We start from the raw sequence: 25,592 nt of genomic DNA, 5'->3' as shown, positions 1-25,592 counted from the left end.
AGAGTTAGGAGAGGAGCAGAAGAAAGAGATTAGGGCAGGTGTGGACCCCTGGTTAGATAGGCATGGATGAGTGATAAGGTCTTGGTAGTGGGTAGTGCCAGATGCAGGTGTATAGTTTTAAGGACTTTGCCCTAAGGCCTGAAGGCAGCCATTCAGTGCTTTTGTTTTTTGTTTTTTTGAGACAGGATCTCACTCTGTCACCCAGGCTGGAGTGCAGTGACACAATTGTGGCTCACTGCAACCTGGAACTCCTGGGCTCAAGTGATCCTCCAACCCCAACTTCATGAGTAGCTGGGGCTATCGGCCCGTATTACCATGCCTAGCTAAACTTTCTGTTTTTTGTTTTGTTTTTTTTTTGTTTTTATTTTTTGTTTTTTTTTTTTAAAGATAGGGTCTCTCTATGTTGCCCAGGCTGGCCTCAAACTCCTGACCTCAAGTGATCCTCTCTTTCTGCCCTGGCCTTCCAAAGTGCTGTGATTATAGGCGTGAGTCACTCACAGTGCCTGGCCAATTAAATGCTTTTTAAGTAGGAGTATAACAGGGTGCAAATTACTGCAAAGCACCTTTCTAAAATATATCAGTTTCCCTCATTCTCCCTCTAGAATTCTGCTGCTTAAGCTTTAGGTTCCATTCAGGCATCACTGTCTCTGCATGTGCTCCAGATTCCCCAGGCACCCCATCGGGTTCCCTCAGTCCCACAGCACTCTGGACATGCATACTGGAGATAAAGCAACAATAGCTTTTGTATTTTAACTGCCTGGTTATGTATCCTTCCTCCTAGACCACTGGTTCTCAGGGTTTAAAAGTGTGGATTCTTGGGTCCCGCCCCAGATATTCTTATTTGTTTTGGGAGAGTCTAGGCATCCCCCCGCCTTTTTTTTTTTTTAACAAGCAGAAGCATTGCAGCAGACTAATCTTATTGAGGGCCTGGTTTATACATGATGTGTGTGTGCATGCAGGCATGCACACACATACCCACATACTTTATCTCATTGACGCGTATGTCTGTATTTCTTTTATTTTTATTTATTTTATTTTCTTTATTTCCTTTGATCCTGTCATTCAAATATCCATCTTTCTTGAGAGTGCCTGGTATAAATTTGCTATGCCATATTTGATTGAATGAATCATGTTGCCCACATATATATGTGAAGATGTGTTGGAGCCTAAGTTAAAGTTCATAGTTGATTCTGAGGCCAGGACCTCTCACAGCATCACTCCTACACCACAGTTGCTATGTTGCAGTGGCCTTTGAGAAGCAGGCAGTCCCACTGAACCACAGTATTCTAGACACTCAGAAATGGGGACAAAAGATCTTTAACTTGCATTTTATAATTTTCGGTAGCACATCAGTATAATCTGCAAAGATACACTAATAGGCTGGATATCGGACACTCATTATGACAGACCATGGAGGATACAAAACTGTAAAATCTAGCTCTGATCTCCAAGACATTTTTGGTCTACTTGAGGGTAAAAGGCAAAAAGACATAGGCAGTTGAATGGCTGTAACAGATCATGAAGGTTACCTGGAGTATTGTGCACAGAAGGGCAATAGAACAATGCGGTGACTGAGTAAGAAAGTTAGAGCATGCCATTAGCTGGAGTGGTCTGCAGGTACCTTTGGATGAGGAAGCACTGTTATGAGGTTTGGCTTTAGAAAAATGAGAAGTCATTCCAAGTGGGAGGAGTGATATGAGTGGAGTCCTGGCAGGAGATGGAGCATGAATGGTGAGGGCATCAGTTTGACAGGAACATAGGTTGGTTTGTGTAGGGGAATGATGGTTGATACCTAGAAACGAGTGCTGGTTCAGGATTGGGAGGGCCTTAAATGATAGGTGAGACTATAGTACGGTTGGGGATGTGTGACACATTCAGCAATGTAAAAGTCTGTTGTCCTCAACCCCAGATCCATTCACCTTATTAATTAAGGTAGTGAATTTTTAAATATAAGATAGTAACTGATATGGCTAGGCTTTGTGTTCCTACCCAAATCTCTTCTTAAATTGTAATCCCCAGGGATTGAGGGAGAGACTTGATAGGAGGTGATTGGATCATGGGGGCAGTTTTTCCCATGCTGATCTGATGGTTTCATAAGGGACTCTTCCCCCTTCACTTCTCCCACATACTCTCTCTCTCTCACCTGCTGTCATGTAACACACATCTACTTCCCCTTATGCCATGATTGTGTTTCCTGAGGCCTCACTAGCCATGCAGAACTGTGAGTCAATTAAACCTCTTTTCTTTATAAATTACCCATTTTCAATATGTCTTTATAGCAGTGTGAGAACAGACTAATACTGTAAATTGGTACTGATAGAGTGAGGTACTGAATTCTCATATTCCAAAAATATGGAAGCAACTTTAGAGCTGGATAACAGGCAGAGGTTGGAACCATTTGGAGCACTCAGAAGAAGACAGGAAGCTGTGGGAAAGCTGGGAACTCCCTAGAGACTTGTTGAATGGCTTTGACCCAAATGCTGATAGTGATATGGATAATGAAGTCCAGGCAGAAATAGTTTCAGATGGACATGAGGAACTTCTTGGGTACTGGAGTAAAGGTGACTCCTGCTATGCTTTAGTAAAGAGACTGGCAGCATGTTACCCACTAGAGATCTGTGGAACTTTGAACTTGAGAGAAATGATCTGAAATTGGAACTTATTTTTAAAAGGGAAGCAGAGCATAGGAGTTTGGAAAATTTGCAGCCTGACAATGCAGTAGAAAAGCAAAACCCATTTTCTGGGAGAGAAATTCAAGCCAGCTGCAGAAATTTGCATAAGTAACGAGGAGCCAAATGTTAATCACCAAGACAATGGGGAAAATGTTCCTAGGGCATGTGAAGGACCTTTGCAGCAGCCCCTCCTATCACAGGCCTGGAGGCCTGGAAGGGAAAAATGGTTTCAAGGGGTGGGCCCAGGGCCCTGCTGCTCTGTGCAGCCTCAGAATTTGGTGCCCTATTTCCCAGCCACTCCAGTCATGGCTAAAATGGGTAAATGTTTTAAAAGTCAGCTCAGCTGTTGCTTCAGAGGGTGCAAGCCCCAACCATTGGTGGTTTCCATGTGGTGTTGGGCCTGCAGGTCCACAGAAGTCAAGAATTGAGGTTTGGGAGCCTCAACCTAGATTTCAGAGGATGTATGGAAACACCTGGATGTCCAGGCAGAAGTCTGCTGCAAGGGTGAAGTCCTCATAGAGAACCTCTGCTAGGACAGTGCAAAGGGAAAATGTGGGGTTGGAGCCCCCACACAGAGTCCCCACTGGAAGACTGCCTAGTGGAGCTGTGAGAAGAGGGCCACCATCCTCCAGACCCCAGCAGATCAACTGAAAGCTTGTACCGGGCACCTGAAAAAGTCACACTCAATGCCAGCCTGTGAAAGCAGCTGGGAAGAGGATATACCCTGCAGAGCCACAGTGGTGGAGCTGCCCAAGGCCGTGGGAGCCCAACCCTTGTATCAGCATGACCTGGGTGTGAGACATGGAGTCAAAGGAGATCATTTTGGAACTTTAAGATTTGATGACTGCCCCACTGGACTTTTGACTTGCATGGAACCTGTAACCCCTTTGTTTTGACCAATTTCTCCCATTTGGAATGGGTGTTCTTATCCAATGCCTGTACCACCATTGTATCTTGGAAGGAACTAACTTGATTTTGATTTTACAGGCTTATAGGTGGAAGAAACTTGCCTTGTCTCAGATGAGATGTTGGACTGTGAACTTTTGAGTTAACACTGAAATGAGTTAAGACTTTGGCAGCCTATTGGGAAGGCATGATTGGTTTTGAAATGTGAAAAGATATGAGATTTAGGAAGGGCTAGTGCTGGAATCATATAGTTAGGCTTTGCGTCCCCACCCAAATTTCAGCTTGAATTGTAATGCCCAAGTGTTGAGTAGAGACCTGGTGAGAGGTGATTGGATCATGGGGTTGGGGGTGGTTTTTCTCATGCCGTTCTCATGATAGTGAGCGAGTTTTTACGAGATCTGATAGTTTTTTAAAGGGCTCTTCCCCCTTCACTTCTCCCACACACTCTCTGTCTTTTCTGTGGCCATGTGAGGCATGCCTGTTTCCCCTTCTGCCATGATTGTAAGTTTCTTGAGGCCTCCCCAGCCATGGGGAACTGTGAATCAATGAAACCTCTTTTCTTTATAAATTACCCAGCAGTGTGAGAACAGATTAATACAATAACTATATTCTCTTCTTTCTGGAGAGCCCCAGCTGTACATGACTTCCAGGTCAGTGGGAAACAGTCCAAGGTACAACCTGGAACAGTTTCATTTGGCTTTTTCATGCAGAGGAACATTTACATGTCCCTGCTTGTTCCTTCTACCCATGGCCTACACACACTGCCAAGCTGTTACATTCCCCGTTGTGCAATGTGTTTGCCATCACCTTCAATGAAAACAATTTTTAAATGTCAGAATTATTTTCTTAGTTATTAATCCCAAACACAGACACCAGAAACATGATCCAGAATAAAGCTTTCAGTTCACGTTGACCTTGTCATTGCTGAAGCAAGACTCAGCTTTTTCACAAATATGGACAAAACTCGGTAGGAATGTTTTAATCACAAATAACACTTCCTAATAATTCTTTGATCTAGTGTAATTTCTCTTTAGTCTTGGATGGTAATTTTGCCCCAGGGAAGTCCAAGGGGTCTTATGTGAAGACTTCTGTTTTGTTTAGCATTTGCCACAAATACTGGGAGGAGAAAGTTTTCTGTAATTCATACAGCTTTACGTTAGAAGGCTACAGCTTATTTTAAATAGTTTCTGTTCAAAAAATTTTCACCTCTAATTATAGTGTGAAATGCCTTGTCCTTGTGTTGACAGAGAAATTTTCTCATACAACTACAAGAAAATGTGGAAAGTTTTGTCTGAGGAAATTCAACTCTTTTGTCTCTCATGATTTACTGCTTCAGGAATGCAGTTTACCAAAGTGGATTAGAAACTGTTTATAATGGGGAAATACGTGCACTCATTGAAAGTAGTTGTCGACAAAAAGAATCAAACTCTGTAAAATATTTAAAGAGGTTTATTCTGAGCCAAATATGAGTGACCATGGCCCAAGGCACAGTCTCAAGAGATTCTAAGAACATGTGCCCAGGGTGGTTGGGTTACAGCAGGCATCCCCAAACTACAGCCCGTGGGCCGCATGCGGCCCCCTGAGGCCATTTATTCAGCCCTCCGCCGCACTTCAGGAAGGGGCACCTCTTTCATTGGTGGTCAGTGAGAGGAGCACAGTATGTGGCGGCCCTCCAATGATCTGAGGGACAGTGAACTAGCTCCTCTGTGTAAAAAGTTTGGGGACACCTGGGTTACAGTTTGATTTTATACATTTCAAAGGGATATAAGACATCAATCAATACACGTGAGGTATACATTGGTTCGGTCTGGAAAGGCAGGACAACTTGAAGCAAGGGGTGGGGAGTTGTGTGGGGGAGGGTGCTTACAGTTATAGGTGGATTCAAAGATTTTCTTATTGGCAATTGGTTGAAAGAGGTAAATTAGTATCTGGAGACTTAGAATTAATAGAAAGGAGTGTCTGGGTTAAGCTAAGGGGTTGTGGAGACTGAGATTCTTTTTTTTTTTTTTTTTTTTTTTTTTTTGAGACGGAGTTTCGCTCTTGTTACCCAGGCTGGAGTGCAATGGCGCGATCTCGGCTCACCGCAACCTCCACCTCGTGGGTTCAGGCAATTCTCCTGCCTCAGCCTCCTGAGTAGCTGGGATTATAGGCATGTGCCACCATGCCCAGCTAATTTTTTGTATTTTTAGTAGAGACGGGGTTTCACCATGTTGACCAGGTTGGTCTCGATCTCTCGACCTTGTGATCCACCCGCCTCGGCCTCCCAAAGTGCTGGGATTACAGGCTTGAGCCACCGCGCCCGGCCTGAGATTCTTAATATGTAGATGAAGTCTCAGAGGTGTCAGCCCTTAGAAACAATAGATGGCAAAAGTTTCCTATATAGACCTAGGAAAGATGCTAGACTCAACAGTTATCTCTTTAGGATTGGGCCTGGAGGGGGAAAGATCTAGTTATGTTAATAGAGATTCTTTCAGATGCAAATTTTTCTCCACAAAAGATGGCTTTGTGGGAGTCATTTCAGAATATGGCAAATAAACATATTTTGGGATAAAATATTTTGATTTTCTTCAAATTTTGATTGGTTGTTTTGTTTGTTTTTGAGACAGGGTCTCACTCTGTCTCCCAGGCTGGAGTGCAGTGGCATGATCACGGCTCACTGCAGCTTCAACCTCCTGGGCTTAAGTGAGGTGATCCTCCTGCCTGAGCTGCCCAAGTATCTGGGACTACAGGCATGTACCATCATATCCACTAATTTATTTATTTTATTATTATTTTTTTGAGACAGAGTCTTGCTTTGTCACCAGGCTGGAGTGCAGTGGCATGATCTCAGCTCACTGTAACCTCCACCTTCCAGGTTCAAGCGATTCTCCTTTCTCAGCCTTCCAAGTAGCTGTGATAGGCATACACCACCACACCCAAGTAATTTTTGTATTTTTACTAGAGACAGGGTTTCACCATGTTGGCCAGGATGGCTTTGATCTCTTCACCTCGTGATCTGCCCACCTCAGCCTCCCAAAGAGCTGGGATTACAGGCGTGAGCCTCTGCACCTGGCCTACCCACGAATTTTTGTAGAGACAGAATCTTATCATGTTACCCAGGCTAGTCTCAAACTCCTGGGCTCAAGTGATCCACCTGCCTTAGCCTCCCGGAGTGCTGTAATTACACCCATGAGCCACTGCACCCAGGTGTTACCTTCTTTATCTATTATGTGATGCTAGCCAGGTGTCGTGGCTCACATCTATAATCCTAGCACTCTGGGATACTGAGGCAGGTGGATTGCTTAAGACCAGGAATTGGAGACCAACCTGAGCAACATGGTGAAACCTCGTCTCCACACACACACAAAATATATATATATCACGTGATGCTATACCAGAGGCAGGTTGAGTTGGTATTTTTGTAGAGACAGGATTTCACCATGTTACCCAGGTTAGTCTCAAACTCCTGGGATCAAGCAATCTACCTGCCTCAGCCTCCCAAAGTGCTAGGGTTGTAGGTGCTCTGCACTCTAGCCTGGGAGGCGGAGTCAGACGCTGTCTCAAAAACAAAACAAAACAAAGAAACAAGAAAATTAATACTAAAATAGAGATCCTAAAACCGACAGAACAGACCCTTCGTAACAATAAGGATCTGTTCTGTCGGTTTTAGGATCTCTATTTTAGTGTTAATGCTGATCAGTTGAGTCTAAACTCCAAAAGGGAGAGGATATAATGAGGCATGTCTGACTCCCTTTTTGCGTCATGGCCTTAACTAGTTTTTCAGGTTTTTGTTTTTTAATCTACTTCACTGAGAAGGGGTCCATTCAGTCAGTAGGGGAGCTTAAAATTTTATTTTTGATTTACAAAGTGAAGAGGCTTTCCTCTTTAAGTCCTCACCCTATAACCAGTCTATACCAGATGCTGAGGATAGCTTAAACTTGCTTATTGTCTGATTTGAGGTTGGAGTGGTTTGTTGTAGGCCTGCCCTTATCAAGATAGGTTTTTTGGTAATTGACCCACTTTACTTCTATGTCTGAGTAAAGCTTTAACCTGGCCCTTGAACACCAAAAGTGCTTTAGTGGGAGCTCTTGTCTTGGGAAAATGAAACGTGTCTGTGTTTGTCAGTCACAGAAAGCATTCCCCACTGGTTTGATTCTGAAATTCAGTCATTGCCTATAGAAGTTAAAAACAATTTGTTTTTCTGTGGCTAGCTTTTACCCTGTGTCTTTAAAATACCTTTTCTGGAGGAGAGGTGGAGCAAGATTTGAGGAACTATTGTTTTTTCTTTTTTTGCTTAGATGGTTTAAAGAATTCTGCATGCCATAGTTGACATTCCACCATTATCCTGTGTTCCGCATTCAAGGCCAAAGGTTAAAAATAAGTTCTTAAAGGAAGCAAAATTAAAGCAAGAGGGAATTATCTCTTAATCGTTTTAGAGACTTCTACCATTTTACATGAGTTTCTGCTGGTCTGGAGAATAGAAGGAAGCATGAAAGGTTTCATTCCTTGCAAATCAAGTGAAACTGGCTCCTACCCTCTTCTTCAATACAAATATGAAACTGAGAAAAAGTAGACTGGAAGACCAGAAAGGGCACAGATTTTTGTACTCTTTTCATCAGGATTGCTATGTTCATATTATGGAACCAGTTTGTAAGCTTTGGGTAACAACTTAAATAGAAACCTATAGAACTGAGGCAACCTGTTTCTCAAAGACAGATGGTGAACAAATGTTTATAAATGCTGTCAGAGAGCATGTGCTTGCCCACTGTTTTTTGTCTTTGCAATCAAAGAAGGATTTGAGGAATTTCTTTTAAAAATCAATCTCTACAATAACCGAGTACATGACTTTGAAATAATGGAGAATAGTCACACCCATTGTTTTCAGGGCCTCAGGGAATCCTAGAATGCCTGTCCTGTGGACTGTGCAGTAGTTGGCTAGTTACAGTAGCAGTTGCTAAGATCACATCTGCTTCAGTTAATAAAGAACTTGACAATGAAACTAACAAGACTCATTCTGAAGAGGCCAGGAAAATAAAATAAAAACCCGTATTTACTAGGAATTGTAAATAGAGAGGAAGCAGAAACAATGTGATTTGAATTATCTTATTAAAATTTAAAAATATTAAAATTTAGTTTATCTTACTGAGCTAGAGATGGTATAAAAATTTGCAGAAATGTGATTTTTGTCTATCTGCTAGCCAGAATAATGCTATATACATTTTGTAGGTTTTATTCTTCTACTCCCATCTTCCAATATGTATATAGAAAAAGTAGATATGATCCCTAATCTTTCTAAAACCTTTTTTTATTTTGAGATGGAGTTTCGCTCTTGTTACCCAGGCTGGAGTGCAATGATGCGATCTTGGCTCACCGCAACCTCCGCCTCCTGGGTTCAGGCAATTCTCCTGCCTCAGCCTCCTGAGTAGCTGGGATTACAGGCACACACCACCATGCCCAGCTAATTTTTTGTATTTTTAGTAGAGACGGGGTTTTACCATGTTGACCAGGATGGTCTCGATCTCTTGACCCCGTGATCCACCCGCCTTGGCCTCCCAAAGTGCTGAGATTACAGGCGTGAGCCACCACGCCCAGCCTTCTAAAACTTTCTTTACCTTTAGTCTACACATACATAGTCTTGGGCAAAGAGTTCTCAGGTAAGTTCCATGGGATCAAGAGTAGAGGCATATGTTGTTTTTCACAACAGGAAAAACAGCGACTGTGTCTCCTTAAATAAACAGCTATACAAGAAAGTCATGATTCAAATGAAAGACAGTCTTTCATTTTGAAAATGAGCAAAAGATTTGAACAGACATTTCTCAAAAGAAATATGAATGAGCAATACACACATAAAAACATGCTCAGCAATTTTAGGCTTTAGGGAAATGCAAATTAAGACCACAATGAGATACTACTAGAAAGGCTAAAATGAAAAAGACCAACAACACTGTCAGTGAGATTATGGAGCACTAGAACTTTTTGTATTTTTAATGGGAGTTCAAAATGGTACAACCACTTTGAAAAATGGTCTGGCAGTTTCTTACAGAACTAAACAGACCATTACCTTGTGACCCAGCAGTTCTTATCTTAGGCATTCACCCAAGAGAAATGAATCATATCTCCATGAATAGAAAGCAGATGCCAGCCATGGTATGATTTTTGAGCAGCTGGTAGAATAAGAGAATAGGGACTGTATCTGAACTTGCTGCTAGAGTAGTTAGGCAGATAAGAGCAGGGCAGGAGAGGCCCCCTCTTCCCACAGGAATGTCAGGCAACCATCAGGTAATGGTCAGGCGGTTGTTAAACTGTATCTCTAACATACTATCATAGCTGGCACCAGGGAAAGGAAGGCTCCTGGTAGATAGAAAACATCTCAAGTAGGTAATCAGTAGCTTCCTTTTTTTAAATTTTTTTGAGACAGGAGTCTGGCTTTGTTGCCCAGGTTGGGGTGCAGTGGCACAATGTTGGCTCACTCAACCTCTGCCTCTCAGGTTCAAGCAATTCTCCTGCCTCAGCCACCGGAGTAGGTTGGACTACAGGTACCTGCCACCACGCCCAGCTAATTTTTTTGGATTTTTAGTGGAGACAAGGTTTCACCATGTTAGCCAGGATGGTCTCCATCTCCTGACCTCATGATCTGCCCACCTTGGCCTCCCAAAGTGCTGGGATTGCAGTTTGAGCCACCATGGGCCAATCAGCAGCTTCCTCATATGATTTCAGGAGTTGGATGAGTGGCCTTAAACATGCACGCTAAGAGGCAAAATGTTGGCATTTAACTGGTATATGACCTTCCTTTAGGACTCAATTGGTAGGGGAAAAATGCCTCAAATGAGCATGTGTAGAACTTCAGTGAACACCCTGCACATGCCATCCCTCCCGAGTGCTGGCAGGCCACTGCACATGCAGACAGCCCACCCCAAGGAAAAATCAAGTGAGGAGAGACACAGACCTCAGCACCATGCCAATTGTGTGAAAATCCCAAGTCAAGGGTCGGACAGCGTTCTTGTATCTCTCAAGTTGCCCACTTGGCCCTCTTCCACGTGTACTTTGCTTCCTTTCATTCCTGTTTGCGAGCATTTTTAATAAACATTCACTCTTGTTCTAAAACTTGCCTTGGTCTCTCACTCTACCTTATCCTGTCTGGCCAAATTCTTTCCTCCAAGGAAGCAAGAATCGAGTTGCTGTAGACCCATATAGATTCGCTGCTGCTAATGCTGTCATGTGGATTTTATTTTAGAGTGTTCTAGAATGTATGCTTAGAGAAGGGAATGTAATCCTAGACACCACTCAGCTCTGCAACAATATAGCTCTGCAATAATGAGTAAATGCCGTAGGTTTATTTTAAAGCTCTGCTACTGAATATATACAAATATAAGACTGTTATATTTTCCTGGAAAATCTTTTATTATACGATCACTTCTTTTTTATTTCTAGTAATTTTCTTTCTCTTACAGTGTATTTTATCTGATTTCAATGTGGCTGCATTGCATTTCTTTTGGTTAATATTGCCTTGCTTTGGATCTTCTTTCATTCATTTACCTTCTACTCTTTCTACCTGTGTCTTAGATTTGTGCCTTATGAACAACACGTGGTTAGATTTTGATTTCCTTTTTTTTTTTTTTTTTTTTTTGAGATGGAGTCTTGCTCTGTCACCCAGGCTGGAGTGCCTGGTGCCATCTCAGCTCACTGCAACCTCTGCCTCCTGGGTTCAAGTGATTCTCCTGCCTCAGTCTACTAAGTACCTGAGACTACAGGCACACACTACCATGCCTGGCTCATTTTTGTAATTTTAGTAGAGACGGGGTTTCACCATGTTGGCCAGGATGATCTTGATCTCTTGACCTCGCGATCTGCCTGCCTTGGCCTCCCAAAGTGCTGGGATTACAGGCGTGAACTACTGCACTTGGCCTGGATTTCCTATTTTTAAAAGTTTATTGAGATTCTCCCTCTACCACTGTCTCTACCAATTCCATTTTTTCCCACCTCTATTGGTTTGGAAGATAGAATCTCTCTCTCTCTCTTTTCTTGAAGTGATCATACTTGGAATTTTAACTGTCTATGTAACAAAGTCTAAAGTTAGCTACCACTTTTTCCTTGTACTGCGCAACCTAAGGATGTTAGAATGTTTTTACCTCCAATCACTTTCCTCCTGGCTTATGTGCAATTCTTTGGTATTTTTTATGTATTTTTGTTTTTCTTTTGAAGCTCCATTAACTAGACATTATTATTTATTTCAACATTCTTTGTTTATATTTACCTACATGTTTATAATTTTTTTAACATACCATTTTCTTGTATAACTCAGACCTTCCCTGGAGGAACATTTCCCTCTTTCTTCAAGTACATTCTTTAAATTTATTTAGTGAAAGTATTTGGTAGTGAACTATCTCAGTTTTCTTTATTTTGCCCTCATTCTGGAAAGCTAGTTTCTTGTTTTATTTTTTTAATAGACACAGGTTCTTGCTTTGTTGCCCAGGCTGGTCTTAAACTGCTGGCTTCAAGCAGTCCTCCTGCCTCAACTTTCCAAAGTGCTGGGATTACAGGCATGAGCCACTGCGTCCAGCGTTTCACTGGGAGCAGGGACTCTTAAGAGCTAGAAGGAACTTCACCGATTATTTGACTCAGCCTTTTCAATGTCCAGAAAAGCCTTCCACCATGCTTAGAAAGAATATATGACTTCCAAGGTCCCTGCTGGTAATGATTTCTTAGACTGATACTGAAGATACCCCCTTGTCCTGGTTCCTTTCTTCCCAAAGCTAGGATCCTCAACATCTGTCACATTACCCTGTGGGAACCCTATCAGAGAAGTTGGTTTTCTGGTTGTTCCCCAACATAATTTCTCTGGGCTGTGTCATTCCTCAAGGTAGAGTGTCCTCTCCCAACTTCTCTACTTACCTTAGTTTAAGTACTACTCTTCTGTCAGGGAGCCTTTCCTGACTACCCCAGCCTATGGGGGTCTTTCCCTGTTCCTCACCCTGTAGATGGCGCTTAGCTTGAGTGCTTGATGCTTTTTATCTCTTTAGAACTTATTTCTCCAACTGGAATGCAGTGCATCTGAGTCAGTGGTCTTGATCACACACCCATCTGTGAACAATTTTTGAGCATGGACTCCAAATATATTTCATTATAAATGTTATATTTATATAGTACCATTATAAACACCATAAAATATACACATTTTTTTTTTTTTTTGAGGCAGAGTTTCGCCCTTGTTACCCAGGCTGGAGTGCAATGGCGCGATCTCGGCTCACCGCAACCTCCGCCTCCTGGGCTCAGGCAATTCTCCTGCCTCAGCCTCCTGAGTAGCTGGGATTACAGGCACGTGCCACCATGCCCAGCTAATTTTTTGCACTTTTAGTAGAGACGGGGTTTCACCATGTTGACCAGGATGGTCTCGATCTCTCGACCTCGTGATCCACCCGCCTCGGCCTCCCAAAGTGCTGGGATTACAGGCTTGAGCCACCGCGCCCGGCTACACAACATTTTAATGAAGAAGGTGAGAAACAAGTGGAAGATCTAGTAGTTCTTTGTGCAGCCCCGCCTAGTGATCTGAGAACCTTGGAGTACTCTTCCCTGTCCTGCTTGGTGGTGTCAGCTCTAGTAAATAGTAGACAAATTCTGTAAGTGCTGTATTGGAGGTTGATGACATGGATGTCAAGGTGATTAGGTCAGAAGGTGAATATCAAGAATTCCTTGAATTTTATTTTCTCTTAACTCTGGGCATTGGTGCATAATGTTTACTCTTCTGGCAACACTCTTCCCCATTTTTCCTGCTTCAGATCCCTTTGCCTTGTTCTGAAACCTTCACTAGCTCATAGTTTTATCCTGCCCTTCCACACTCCCATGGAAACTTTTACTGCACGTAGTGATAGCCATGCACAGTGTAGCTCCAGCATTAGACAGATGTTCAGTTGAAGGCATTACTGTATCTTGTTCACCATTATACCCCTACATCCCACCAGTATTCCCAACTTAGTCAGCATTCAAAAACTGTCAATTTAAGAAGCATATGATGGAGAGGGAAGGATTGGTTAGGTGTCCTTACAGCCTATATTGAGATCATGGTCATAGCAAAAGATGACCTGCCACTTGATGCACAAAATGGGGCAAAATACCTGATTTCCCCAGAAGTGGCTTGTGAATTGCATATCAACCTAGGGTTGAGAGGTCTGTTGCTTCTTGTTTTTCAGTGGGAACCCTCACAGTTTGTTGAACTGTAGCGTATTTAGACTGGGTGGCTGCTAGATTATGATAGCCCTCTGAATTAAAATGGAAATATCCAGACTTAATGTTAATATGGTGTATTGGGCTGGTACCAAAATTTCCAGAAGATGCAGGCATTGTTCATGGTTTTCACCCAGCTATTTCAAATATTCTTGTATATATACCTTTACTTTCCTTAGAAAATTACGAACACTTAGAGGTAACACTGGATTATTACAGTAATAGAGAAAAAACTCTTTGAATGAATTTTAAGAAAAGAGAATTCCTTTGTCCTTGACTAGTAGAATGTTCTCTTTCTGGTAGCAAAGGGGCAACACTGGATCATAGAGGAGGGAATTTATTGCAAATCCAAAAATCTGCTTTTATTAGAGGTTTCAATCCCCATCACTACCAAACCTATGTTTATACTGTTTTAAAAACAAAGTTAATTTTTTTCATCTAAGTTTTATTTTGTTCCTGTTTAATTTAAGGCATAATAGAATTCTGAAAAAAACAAGTAAAACCATCCTAGCAGCCAGGATAATATGCTTCTAAGTTGTTAGCTTCTGACAAGGAGTAATGACATAAGGTAAATGATATTTGATTAAAGCAGCTGTCTTCATGATCATGGCTCACTGAAGCCTTGAAATCCTGGGCTCCAGTGATACTTCTGCCTCAGTCATCTGAGTAGCTGGAACTACAGTTGCGTTCTCCCATGCCTGGCTGATTTTCTGAAACAGTTTTGTAAAGATGGGATCTTGCTGTGTTGCCCAGGCTGGTCTTAGACTCCTGGTCTCAAGCAATTCTCCACCTCAACCTCCCAAAGCCTGTGATGGCAGGTATGAGCCACCATGCTTGGCATTTTAATTTTTTAATTATTATTTTTAATAATCTTTCTTTTCCCTTTTTTTTTCCTTTCTGAGACAAGGTCCTATTGTGTCACCTAGGCTGAAGAGCAGTGGCATGATCACGGCTTATTGCCATCTTGATTGCCCAGGCTCAAGCGATTCTCCTATTTCAGCCTCCCAAGTAGCTGGGACCACAGGCATGTGCCATCAGACCTGGCTGACTTTTTATTATTTGCAGAGACGAGGTCTCACCGTGTTGCCCAGACTGGTTTTGTACTCCTGGCCTCAAGTGATCTTCCCACCTCAGCATCCTAAAGTCCTAAGATGATAGGTGTAAGCCACCATGACCCCCTTTTCCTTTTTCTTTTTTTCCGCTTTATTTCTTCTAAAAAAAGGTGGGGAGGTACATGTACAGAATATGCAGGTTACATAGGTATACGTGTGCCGTGATGTTTTGCTGCATCTATTGACCTGTCCTCTTAAGTTCCCGCCCCTGATTCCCCCCCCCCCGCTCTTTAAGGAAAAACAAACAAACAAACAAAAAAACTATCAAAAAAAGGTGGCCAAGGTTCAAAGCTCTCACCTTGGTTTAGTGACCAAAGGTGATTAATCTTTGGTGTTGGATTTTGAATTAGTCTGTTTACAGTGAGCAACAGTACCGCAGTTTTAAAAATCATGTTGAATCAGAAACACAGGAAAGGCAGCAGAGCTTTCGTTCCGCCATGTACTTAGAAATGACTCAGCAGCATGCTCCTCATGGCTAATATCCTTTAAGATATTTTCAAAATCATGATACCAGAACTTGAGAGCTTAAAAGGACTTTAGAAGGCTACCAGTGGATAAGAGAGAAAAAAATATCAAAAGGGAAATGGAATAAGCCAAACGAAAGGACAGGATTCTTTTAGTTCTCAGCAGGAAACACATGTTTATCTGAAAAAGATTTTGGTTGGACGGGTTGTTTGTATAAGAATCTTTTTTGTGAGGAAGGAAGACCAACCTGGGCTTGGAGGCTGGAGTGGGGGTAGAGAGAACAGTTGCTGAGCTTCAAGTAAATGGGAAAAATACACAGATTTTTAAACAGAGGAGCACTGCTTTCACCGGGATCATATGATTGTGCTATCAGCTTACTTTTAAGTTGTGCTGTATACATACTTTATGAAATATGATTAAATGCTAACTTTAATATTAGTGGCTACAAGAACAGAAACAGTAACTTTTACAAAGATATGGAAAGATGTTCTGGGTGAAAAGTAGTTGACTGTGCAACACATGGAGTATGACACACATCATTAAGACTCTAGCTATAGAGTATATATTTGGCATGTCACCAGGATTTTCAGTGATTATTGATGTAATAAGATTTATGATTTTTAAAAAGAAACTCTTCATGATAGTTTTCTGTACCACTTACATTTTCCATAGTCATCATTACATTGTCTCTATAAAGAAGGACAACAATAAATCAAAAAGAGAGATCTTACATGGTGTCTGCGTCCTGACAGCTGAGACCACGTCATAGCTACGTGTTCCCTTACATTGCACTTACATTACATTTAAAAGATTATCAGGAGGACAGAGGCTCATGAATGAGACATGTTCTCTCCAGTTAAATTTAGTAATGAAGAATCTGAAAACAATTTCCAGGTAATTTAAAAATGTTTATATTTTCAAGTATATAAAACCAGGATAGATAATCTCATTTAAGCTTGCAGTTGACAATAATACCATTTTGAGATGTTTTTCAGATAGGATGACAGAGTCATAGTGGCCTTGCACCTCCATATTATCCAACCCAAATGTGATGGAACAGAAACACTTTTTCTCATCATCCTGACAAGTGGTGATGATCCATTGAGGAATGTGTAATTTTCATGTATTAAAAAATAAAGAAGTTCTGACCTACTATTAGTGAAAAGATAAAAACAAAACACCAAAAAGGAAGAATGGAGAAGTGGCAGCTAAAAGCCTATTTACAGATGACATCAATAGAGGAAAATGAAATATTTGTAGAATCACAGCAAGAGAATAGGAATTCTGAACATTTTTGCAGAAGGGAATTATAGAATTCTTGCAATTGGTAATAGGACAGGAGGGAATTTCCATTATTATATGTGCAGAAAGGAGTAGACACAGTGATAGTTGAAGACTATTATTGTAAACATTTTCAACTTCTCTTCACCTTGAAGAAGCCTACAGAAAGCATATATGGCATAGCTGGGCACAGGGGTTCATGCCTGTAATCCTAGCACTTTGTGAGGCCAAAGGGAGATCACCTGAGCCCAGGAGTTTGAGACCAGCTGGGGCAACATAGTGAGACCCCAACTCTACTTGTGATTTTTTAAAGGTATATATGGCAGTAAAATTTCAATGAGAAATCAGGACCAGGATAAGTGTAAATACATTACTACAGCAGATGCTATGGATGCCCCACCCGTGTTTCCTCTTATCCCACAAAAGCAAGCTGGAAATGCTGGAAAATTAATACCCTCCCTCCCTTGAAGCAGCCAACAGCCAGTGATGAATGGGAGCCAGAGGATAAATAACCCAACTTCCTCACCCACTGAGGGTGTTCTACCAGGTCCTTGAAATTCCTGACAGGAATTGAGCCTTGGTTGCCCACCGTGGAAACCTGCTCAGTAATATACTTACTGTTGGTTTCCTTCCTTTCCCTGTCTCACTTCTGTAATCCCCTGGTGCATCTGGGGATTCCTTCCTGAATAAACTGCTAGTTACTTAAGTCCCTGTCTTGAACTGTGCTCCTGGGGGAATCCCAAGGAGGACAGGTGTAGACAGAGTACAAAAGGTATTTTAAAATGGCAGCAAGGCCAGGCATGGTGGCTCATGCCTGTTATCCCAGCACTTTGGGAGGCTAAGGTGGGCGGATGACCCGAGGTCAGGAGTTCAAGACCGTCTGGCCAACATGGTGAAACCTCGTCTCTACTAAAAATGCAAAAATTAGCCAGCAATCCTCTTGCCTCAGCCTCCTGAGTAGCTGGGATGAGGGATGATAGGCACCTGCCACCACGCCTGGCTAATTTTAAACACAAAAACCTTTTGTTGCAGTCTTTGTCACAGGTGCTGGCACAGAATTCCTGGTACCTTCTCCCTGATCTAATTCACCAAGTTCTCCTTCCTCTTTTCCAAAGATTACTAATCTGGAAGTTTTCTTTAGTTAGTCAGAGGACTAGACCTCCAACTCCTGTGATTTCTTCACTCAGTGCCCATGTCACTGTCACCCAGTGCTGGTGTGTGCTTGTTGTAAATACTCATTTCAATTAGGCATTGGCTTAACACATGTTCTGATCTCTGTTTATGTCGTTACTGTCTCAAGGATTATATAAGCATTCTTTATGCATCATTTTTTTTTTTGCAGGTAGTTGCTTATTCAGTTTTTTTGATGATGTTAAGCAAAATTCTCTTGCTACCTTACCTCATTATCTTCCTGGGATATGTTTTACAGACATAAACCATATAGTATTTTCTGGTTCTTTCTTGATGAGGTTTTTCTGTTTGTTTTTCTCACAGTTGTTTCCTCCCATGTGTACAAATGATAAAACAAATATCTCAGGAAGAAGAAAGAAGACATTTGATAGTTCTACAATAGTCAACAGAGTCTGGTGTCCTTAATTCTGTCATTGGCTGCTTGACCTCGCTTAACCTTCCTGTTAGTTTCTGTTTCCTCACTGGAAAATTTATTACTTTCCAGAGATACCAGGAGAACTGGTGTTAATAAAGGGCACAGTGCAGGGTGCGCGGAAGATTCTAGTGTCGGTTCTAGCACAAGCCATCTAAATGTGTCTCGGACACATTAATTTCTCTAGGCCTCAATTTCCTGGGTATTCATTCTTCCTCTAGACAATTAGACAATTGAATTGAAAGTCCTTTCTATCAGCCAGGTGTGGTGGCTCATACCTGTAATCTCAGCAGTTTGGGAGGCCCAAACAGGAGAATCACTTGAGCCTAGGAGTTCCAGACCAGCCTGAACAACATAGCAAGACCCTGTCTCTTAAACAAAAAAATTTCTTTCTGACCGGGCACGGTGGCTCAAGCCTGTAATCCCAGCACTTTGGGAAGACGAGGCAGGCGGATCACGAGGTCAAGAGATCGAGACCATCCTGGCCAACATGGTGAAACCCCGTCTCTACTAAAAATACAAAAATTAGCTGGGCGTGGTGGTGTGCGCCTGTAGTCCCAGCTACTTGGGAGGCTGAGGCAGAAGAATTGCTTGAACCCAGGAGACGGAGGTTGCAGTGAGCCGAGATTGTGCCACTGCACTCCAGCCTGGTGCCTGGTGAAAGAGTGAGACGCTGTCTAAAAAAAAAAAAAACAAATTCTTTCTATTCCTAGAACTCTATGGTCATGTGAAGTAAGGGTTTTCACAGTTACGCTAGGTAAGTTACTACCTGTCGGGTACTTTTCTAATTATGCTGTATGTATTAACTTATCAAGTCCTCAAATGGCCCTATGCGGAACACACTCTTTATGTTCTGTAGCTGAGGAAACTGAAGCATAGGATGTTAAACAACTTGCTTAAGGCCACTGAACTCATAAGGGCAGAAGCAGTCTTCACACCCCAGGCTCTGGATTCCGCAGCCTCAGCCACCAAATTCTATTATCTGTCGTCATATAGAAAGCTGTTCTGTCCTCTCAGTGCAATACCTTAAGGGTAAGCCACAGGTCTTGGTAAACCACACTGCTTTTGCTATTAGGCAAATTAAACTTGAGTTACATCGTATTTTACACCGCATCAAAGTTATATTCTCTGTGCATTTTATGCCAGTAATTCCGGAAACTAAAAAGTTCCATGCCGGAAATTCTCCCTGATTTAATTTGCTTACAGTCATTTTAAAAATGAGGAGGTGTGATCCATGCTTTTGCCCCATGTTGGAATGTTTTAGAAGTACTTTCAAATATATACTTCTGCTGCTGAAATATAAAACCATAAATTCAGGCAGATAGAACAAAAGACCAAAGAGGGTGAAGTATTTACTGCTTTTAAGATAAAATTAAAACAGTTTACGGAATCACAGCAAGAGAATAGGAATGCTCAGAGACATAGCCTCCTCCACAGAAGCCTCGCGTGACCAACGCAAGCTTTAGTCCAGCGCAACTTTTTGCAAATGAAAACTTGCCCTGGGGTTGTCTGGTGACTCCTGGTCACTTGTGCTTTCTAAAGTTCTCAAAACAAGCATGGAATGACAGTCCAGTTTTATGACATATAATTTTAGTTCAGAAGAGATGAGTTTTTAGTTTAAAATAGTTCAACTTCATTATATTTGATATAATTACTCTGCACTCTGTGGATGGGTGGTTTTTCAAGACCCACTCCGGAGAGACAGATCAGGACTCCAGGTCTGCACCCCTCTGGAGAATGGAATGTGAATTTTCGTGCTGGGGCACAGAGCCAGCTTCTTATTTATTTAGAACCATTGGGCACCTAAGGAGCCAAACAGAAGTTATGATGCAAGTTTTGGCTGCAAAGCATGTTAGGGTTGCCTGACGTGTCTAACTAAAATATGATCTGAGAGATTTCTCAAAGCCCTCGTTGATTTAAGCACCATAGGGTTCAATGGGTTTTTTTGCTTTTTGTTTGTCAGTCCTTTTAACTCAGTCCTAAGTCAACAGAAGGCGGTGCAAACAATGAGGAAGTTCCCTCTGCGTTCCGATGGTGAAGTGGGGTTGGAGTCTGTGGGCAGGGGAAGAGTGCAGTAGGAGGGCTGTTTCCTCTTGTTCATGGCAGCAATCTAGAACATGGTGACAGTGAAAGCTATCGGAAGCCATGGGGGCCCCAGTTTTCTTTATGTGACCAAATGTCTTGCAAAGCCCCAAGTGTATGTGTACGTGCATGAGTGTGTAGGTTTGTTTTCTAAACAAAGAGGCACATGTGATAAAGTATATAAAAGGGAAGAGTGATGTTTGTCCATGTCCCTGTATGAAAGTGCTTGGGAAGTGCCTGGGGCAGGAGCGAAAGCGACAGGGCACCAGGTCGTGAGAGAAGAGATTGAGGTGCGCTCTCAGGCTGCTGTGGGAACAGATGGGTAGCATGTCACTTGACTTTAGGATTTGGGGGAGGTTGCTCAGGCTCTGAGGCAGATAGGTTAATTTCACTATTAATGGTTGGATGAAAAGAGGGAAGGGCAGTTTAGGAAGGTCAAAAGGCAGGAGCGAAGGCGGCAAGAAATGATTGGCATGGTGGATAGCTACAAGAAGCTTTTTCTTAAATCCTCCTCTAGTTATAAAGAATCAACTAGGAAATTTGTAGGTCATGCAACTGCCGTGACAATAGCTGTTAAAAAAAAAGATTCAATTCATGAAATATTAAACATGCAAGTGAACTGGCATTTTAACCAACTTTTGTAGTAGTAAGGGATTAAATAAGTAAATTCTTGGTAATCAGATCCCCAGGGAGAACTTAATTTGCATCTAGGAATGATAAGTGTTTACTATTAATAATTCAATACGAGTTTTGCTTTGGCCGGTATTAAGCTGGGTCTCAGGCTGGTGATAACAGAGGCTAGATAGTGTTACAGTTAGTCTAATTTTGTCATCTGCCAGCAAAGGCATGTTAAAATCTGTTCACTTTGTGGTTTCCAAATGACTTCTAGAAGTGTCATGCATGGAAGAGGGCAGTATAGTGTAGTAACTTCTGTTCTTATGCAGTCCTTCGAAGCTGTCAGGATTATTGGTCATGACATTATTCCCACAGGGCTGACGACAGGGGCATCTTCATCTTCTCGAGACATATGGGAAACCTAAGAAGGAAAGTCATTAGGCTGTTTGCCAAAGATTACACATATGTCCAAACAAAACTGAGGCAGGTGTAATTTTAACTGTGCTGGAACCTCTGAAGGTATTAGTGTGTTAGCCAAATTTATTTTGATATTTCTGCATTTCACTCTTTGAGATCTGTTGTGTAGACTCTAATTTCTTTGACAGGTATTGTCACATTGGTCTCCAAGAAAATTATCAATGAAATAACTATATATTTTTCTTTCTTTTCCTTTTATTTTATTTATTTTATTGGAGAGAGGGTCTTGTCCTGTTGCGCAGCTGGAGTGCAGTGGTGCAATCATGGCTTATGGTAGTCTCAACCTCCTGCGCTCAAATGATCCTCCTTAGTAGCTGAGACCATAGGTACACATCCAGCTATATTCTTTTTTTTTTTCTTTTTTTTTTTTTTTTTTTTGTAAAGAAGGAGTTTCACTATGTTGCACAGACTGGTTTCCAACTCTTAGGTTCAAGTAATCTTCCACTTCCGCCTCCCAAAATTTTGGAATTAAAGATGTGAGCCACTGCGCTTGCCCTAAATAACTACATTTTTAAAAATGCTGCGATGTGCGTAGCTTTGTGCTAAGCTGTTTGAATGTGTTACCTGATTCAGTCCTTGGAAAAACCCCAAGAGGAAGAGTTCACCTAGTTTCTAGATGGGATCCCTGAGGCTTAGCAAGAAAAAGAGAGCTGGTGTGGTGGGGCCAGGACCGGAGCCCAGTTTATACGCCAACCAACAGGACGGGGTGCCTGTTCCACCTCACGCTTGTTAAAACGGACACTTGAGCAATGTTTTTAAGTATTTGCCAACTTACGAAGCAAAAATGAGACTTAGCTTCTGGTTCTTCTGTGTCCGTCTTGGTTATACATCTTGACTGGACATCTTAGCATGGTTATTGGCTGTTTGCACTTAGAGTTTTAGGAATTGCCTCTTCACATCCTCTGGCCTATTTTTGCTGGATGGTTCATCTTTTTTTCTTACTGAGTTCTATGTATTATAAATAGTAACCCTTTGCTATGTGTTACAAGTCCTCCCTCCCCTCATTTTCTTTCTTTCAACTTTCTGCTCTGTATTTTTAGTCAACTAGAACTTTAACTTTCTTAAATTGCAAATGTGTGAACTTTTGATGGCTTTTGAGTTTTTTTATCGCTTTTAAAAAAAAGTTTTTTAAGAGACAGGGCCTCACTATCTTATTCAGGGTGGTCTTGAACTCCTGGGCTCGAGCAGTCCTCCTGCCTCAGCCTCCCAAGCTGTTGGTATCACAAATAGGAGTTTTATTATCCTTATCTTGTCCTCGGAGTATAATTTTTTGTGTGTTTTCTTCTTGTTCTATAATTTCCTTTTTAACAGGTATCTGAGATTATCTCTGAAATCTTCTGTCTCTTCTGGGGTTTGAAATTTTTTAGCAAATTATTCTTTCGTGATTTTAAAAATTTTCTTTGTTTCAGTGATTAAAGAATTATCGAGGAATTAAGCTATATTGTATCAATCACAAGTCTCTGCAGACACTAGAAAAAGTCTAGTATAATTATTTGGAAGACATAATTATGCAGTTTTAAGAGTCCTCAGATTAAAGGCACTGTTTTAAAAGCGTGAGGTTAGAACCTAGTCCAGGTTAATTTCTACCTATTCCAGGTTAACAGAGGTAGTCTTGTACCAATGGCTTTTGGACAGAGCTCTCATAGTCTGTGCGGTGGTCAATTCCCCCATTTAGTTTGCAAGGATACCAGAATTAAAGGAGAGTAATGAGAAATGCTTACAGCCCATAGATGGACCTGAGGTCCCAATCAGCCAGACTGGAGCTAGAAGACCATGCTGATGTCACATGCCACCCTGTCAGAACCCTGGGAAACCTGTGGTCTGTGCTGCAAGAGATTGCCCCATGATAGCCAGTTATAACCAGGCAATAGGCATCTCAGGGGTTTGCATAGGTCTAACCTTAAAAAGCCACGTGGCTGGGTGCGGTGACACACACTTGCAATCCCAGCACTTTGGGATGCCAAGGCAGGAGGATCACCTGAACCTGGGAGTTGGAGACCAGCTGTGGCATCATAGTGAGACCCCCATGTCTCCAAAATAATTTTTTTTAAAATTAGCTGGGTACGGTGGTGTGTGCCTATAGCCTCGGCACCTCAGGATGCTGAGGTAGGAGCATGACTTGGGCCTGAGAGTTTGAGGCTGCAGTAAGTTGTGATTGAGCCACTGCACTTTAGCCTTAGATCCTGTCTCAAGAAAAAAAAAAAAAAATGGAGTCCTATTAGGAAACCACAGTGATTTCGGGGGGGTGTTTTAGATCTTGAAGGAAAAAATAATAATTTGGGGAGTACTTGAACTATCAAACTTTCTCATCTATCTATTAGGTGCATTAGATTCCTGACATCTTTTTCTTTTTTTCCTTTCTTTTAATATATAGCTACTCTCCAGAGAGACCGGATCTTCAAACATTTTACCAGGAAGCGCCAAAGGGCAATGCGAAGACGAGTCCACCAGATCAATGGACACAAGTTCATGGCCACGTATCTGAGGCAGCCCACCTACTGCTCTCACTGCAGGGAGTTTATCTGGTAAGGGGCTCCCTGACTTCTCCTCGGAAATTCTCTCTAATAGGCTTCCTCTGGTTATGCACGACTTCAGCAGAATGTATGATTATTTAAGAATTCTTTTGGGATCTGATTTTAGCCTTTTATTCTAATATGTTGACCCAATAATTTAAATCTCCATTGCAAAACAAAACAAAAAAAACCAAACCAAAACAAAAAAAACTAAATAGTTTACGGGTCCAAATTTTAGATATTATTTCTTTTTAAAATCATCTTGATAAAGATGCTAATGAATCATGAACGGGTCAAAAAACATAAATCAGAGAAAAAAACCTAGTGAATCAATAAATAGACAATCAATAAATTGGATAATCAGCCCCTAAGGACCAAAGAATAATTAACAGTATTGCTTGAAGAAGGCATGAATCACATGATGACCTATGGAAATTAATAGTTGCGAGAAAACTAAACACAAAGTAGTTTTCAGCCTCTTGGTATGTAGCAGAAGATAATAGCCTTCAGTGATCATATACTATAATCTAATCCCAGACAATTAGGAAATAAGATAATTAAACATTGAGAAATGTAGAGATTTGGGACTATAGCTTACTAGACATACAACTGAAGCTTAAGTCTCAGTGGCAAATGTAAAATAAATTTAATCAATAGCTAGTTATCTTTAGTTAGTGATAAATTAAGCATACTTATTTGGGAAGAGAAGAAAAAAGTATGCCCTCACGTACCCATCTCAGGAGAAAACACAGTTTAGTAGCACGAAAGCAGATCTATATTTTTGTTGTCAACATTGATCATTTTGTTTAATGAAGGCAGAAACCCTTGGATCAGAGAAGTTTCTGAGTATTGATCAATTAATTACTTTGTATTTTGCTTTCTGTGATACTTTGGATTTTATATCTTCAATAGTCAGAACCTAGGGCTAGTTAGTATTTCTGACATTTTTAATCAAGAAACAAGTTTTGAGACCCTAAGTTGTAGATATGAAGCCAGCAAATGTGTCATAACATTTATTGTCTTTAGAAAAAAAATCTATTACATTTTTTTGGGGGAAAAAAATGAGCAGCCCTAGCGTCTTTGAGCCCACGTTTCCTCTTTGCAGCAGGCTGCACACTACTTGGCCACAGCCCCACCTCTCTGCGGTTCGCTGGTTTGACCTAAGAGTGCCTGCCTGTTGCAGTGTATTTCATGTCACACCTTTCCACTTCTCTCTTTTATATGACCTGCCAGGCCCCTGTAGGCATTAGTGGTGACGGCCCCTGACCTGAACTAACAATCGTAATGGAAACTTATTTGATCATTTCACTGACTTTTTTTCCACCAAAGAAACATAAACTGCACCCAACCAGCCTTAAACCCCGCCCCCACACACCCACACAGCCTCATATTCTCTCTCTCTCTCTCTCTCTCTCTCTCTCACACACACACACACACACACACACACACACTTAAAATATTAGGTGCATGTATTACATATATATGATTAAGAGCTTGGACTCTGACTTCCAGTCTCATCATCAACTGAGTGTGTGACTTGGTCAAGTTGTATAGCCTATCAATATCTCTTCATTTGCAAAATAGACAACAATTTTATTTTACTTGTGTAATAAACTTTTATATAGTATTTAAAGTGCCATGCCCTATTCTGAGCGTTTTATATTAC

General features: G+C 41.5%; 1 protein-coding gene across 2 annotated transcripts in view; it reads left to right on the top strand.

Moving 5' to 3' along the window:
• Window positions 1-25,592, top strand: part of PRKCH (protein kinase C eta) — a 347,816-nt gene that overhangs the window by 207,209 nt on the left and 115,015 nt on the right. For both annotated transcript variants that reach the window (XM_003924407.4, XM_074393154.1), the window contains exon 3: window positions 23,788-23,938. In XM_003924407.4, coding sequence (XP_003924456.2) covers window positions 23,788-23,938 — 151 coding nt within the window. The remainder of the gene's footprint in view (window positions 1-23,787; window positions 23,939-25,592) is intronic.

This window comes from Saimiri boliviensis, chromosome 2, assembly GCF_048565385.1.
Source record: "Saimiri boliviensis isolate mSaiBol1 chromosome 2, mSaiBol1.pri, whole genome shotgun sequence".
Lineage (NCBI taxonomy): Eukaryota > Metazoa > Chordata > Mammalia > Primates > Cebidae > Saimiri > Saimiri boliviensis.
The sequence above is the reverse complement of the archived record's forward strand: the minus strand, read 5'-3'. Positions and strand labels throughout refer to the sequence as shown.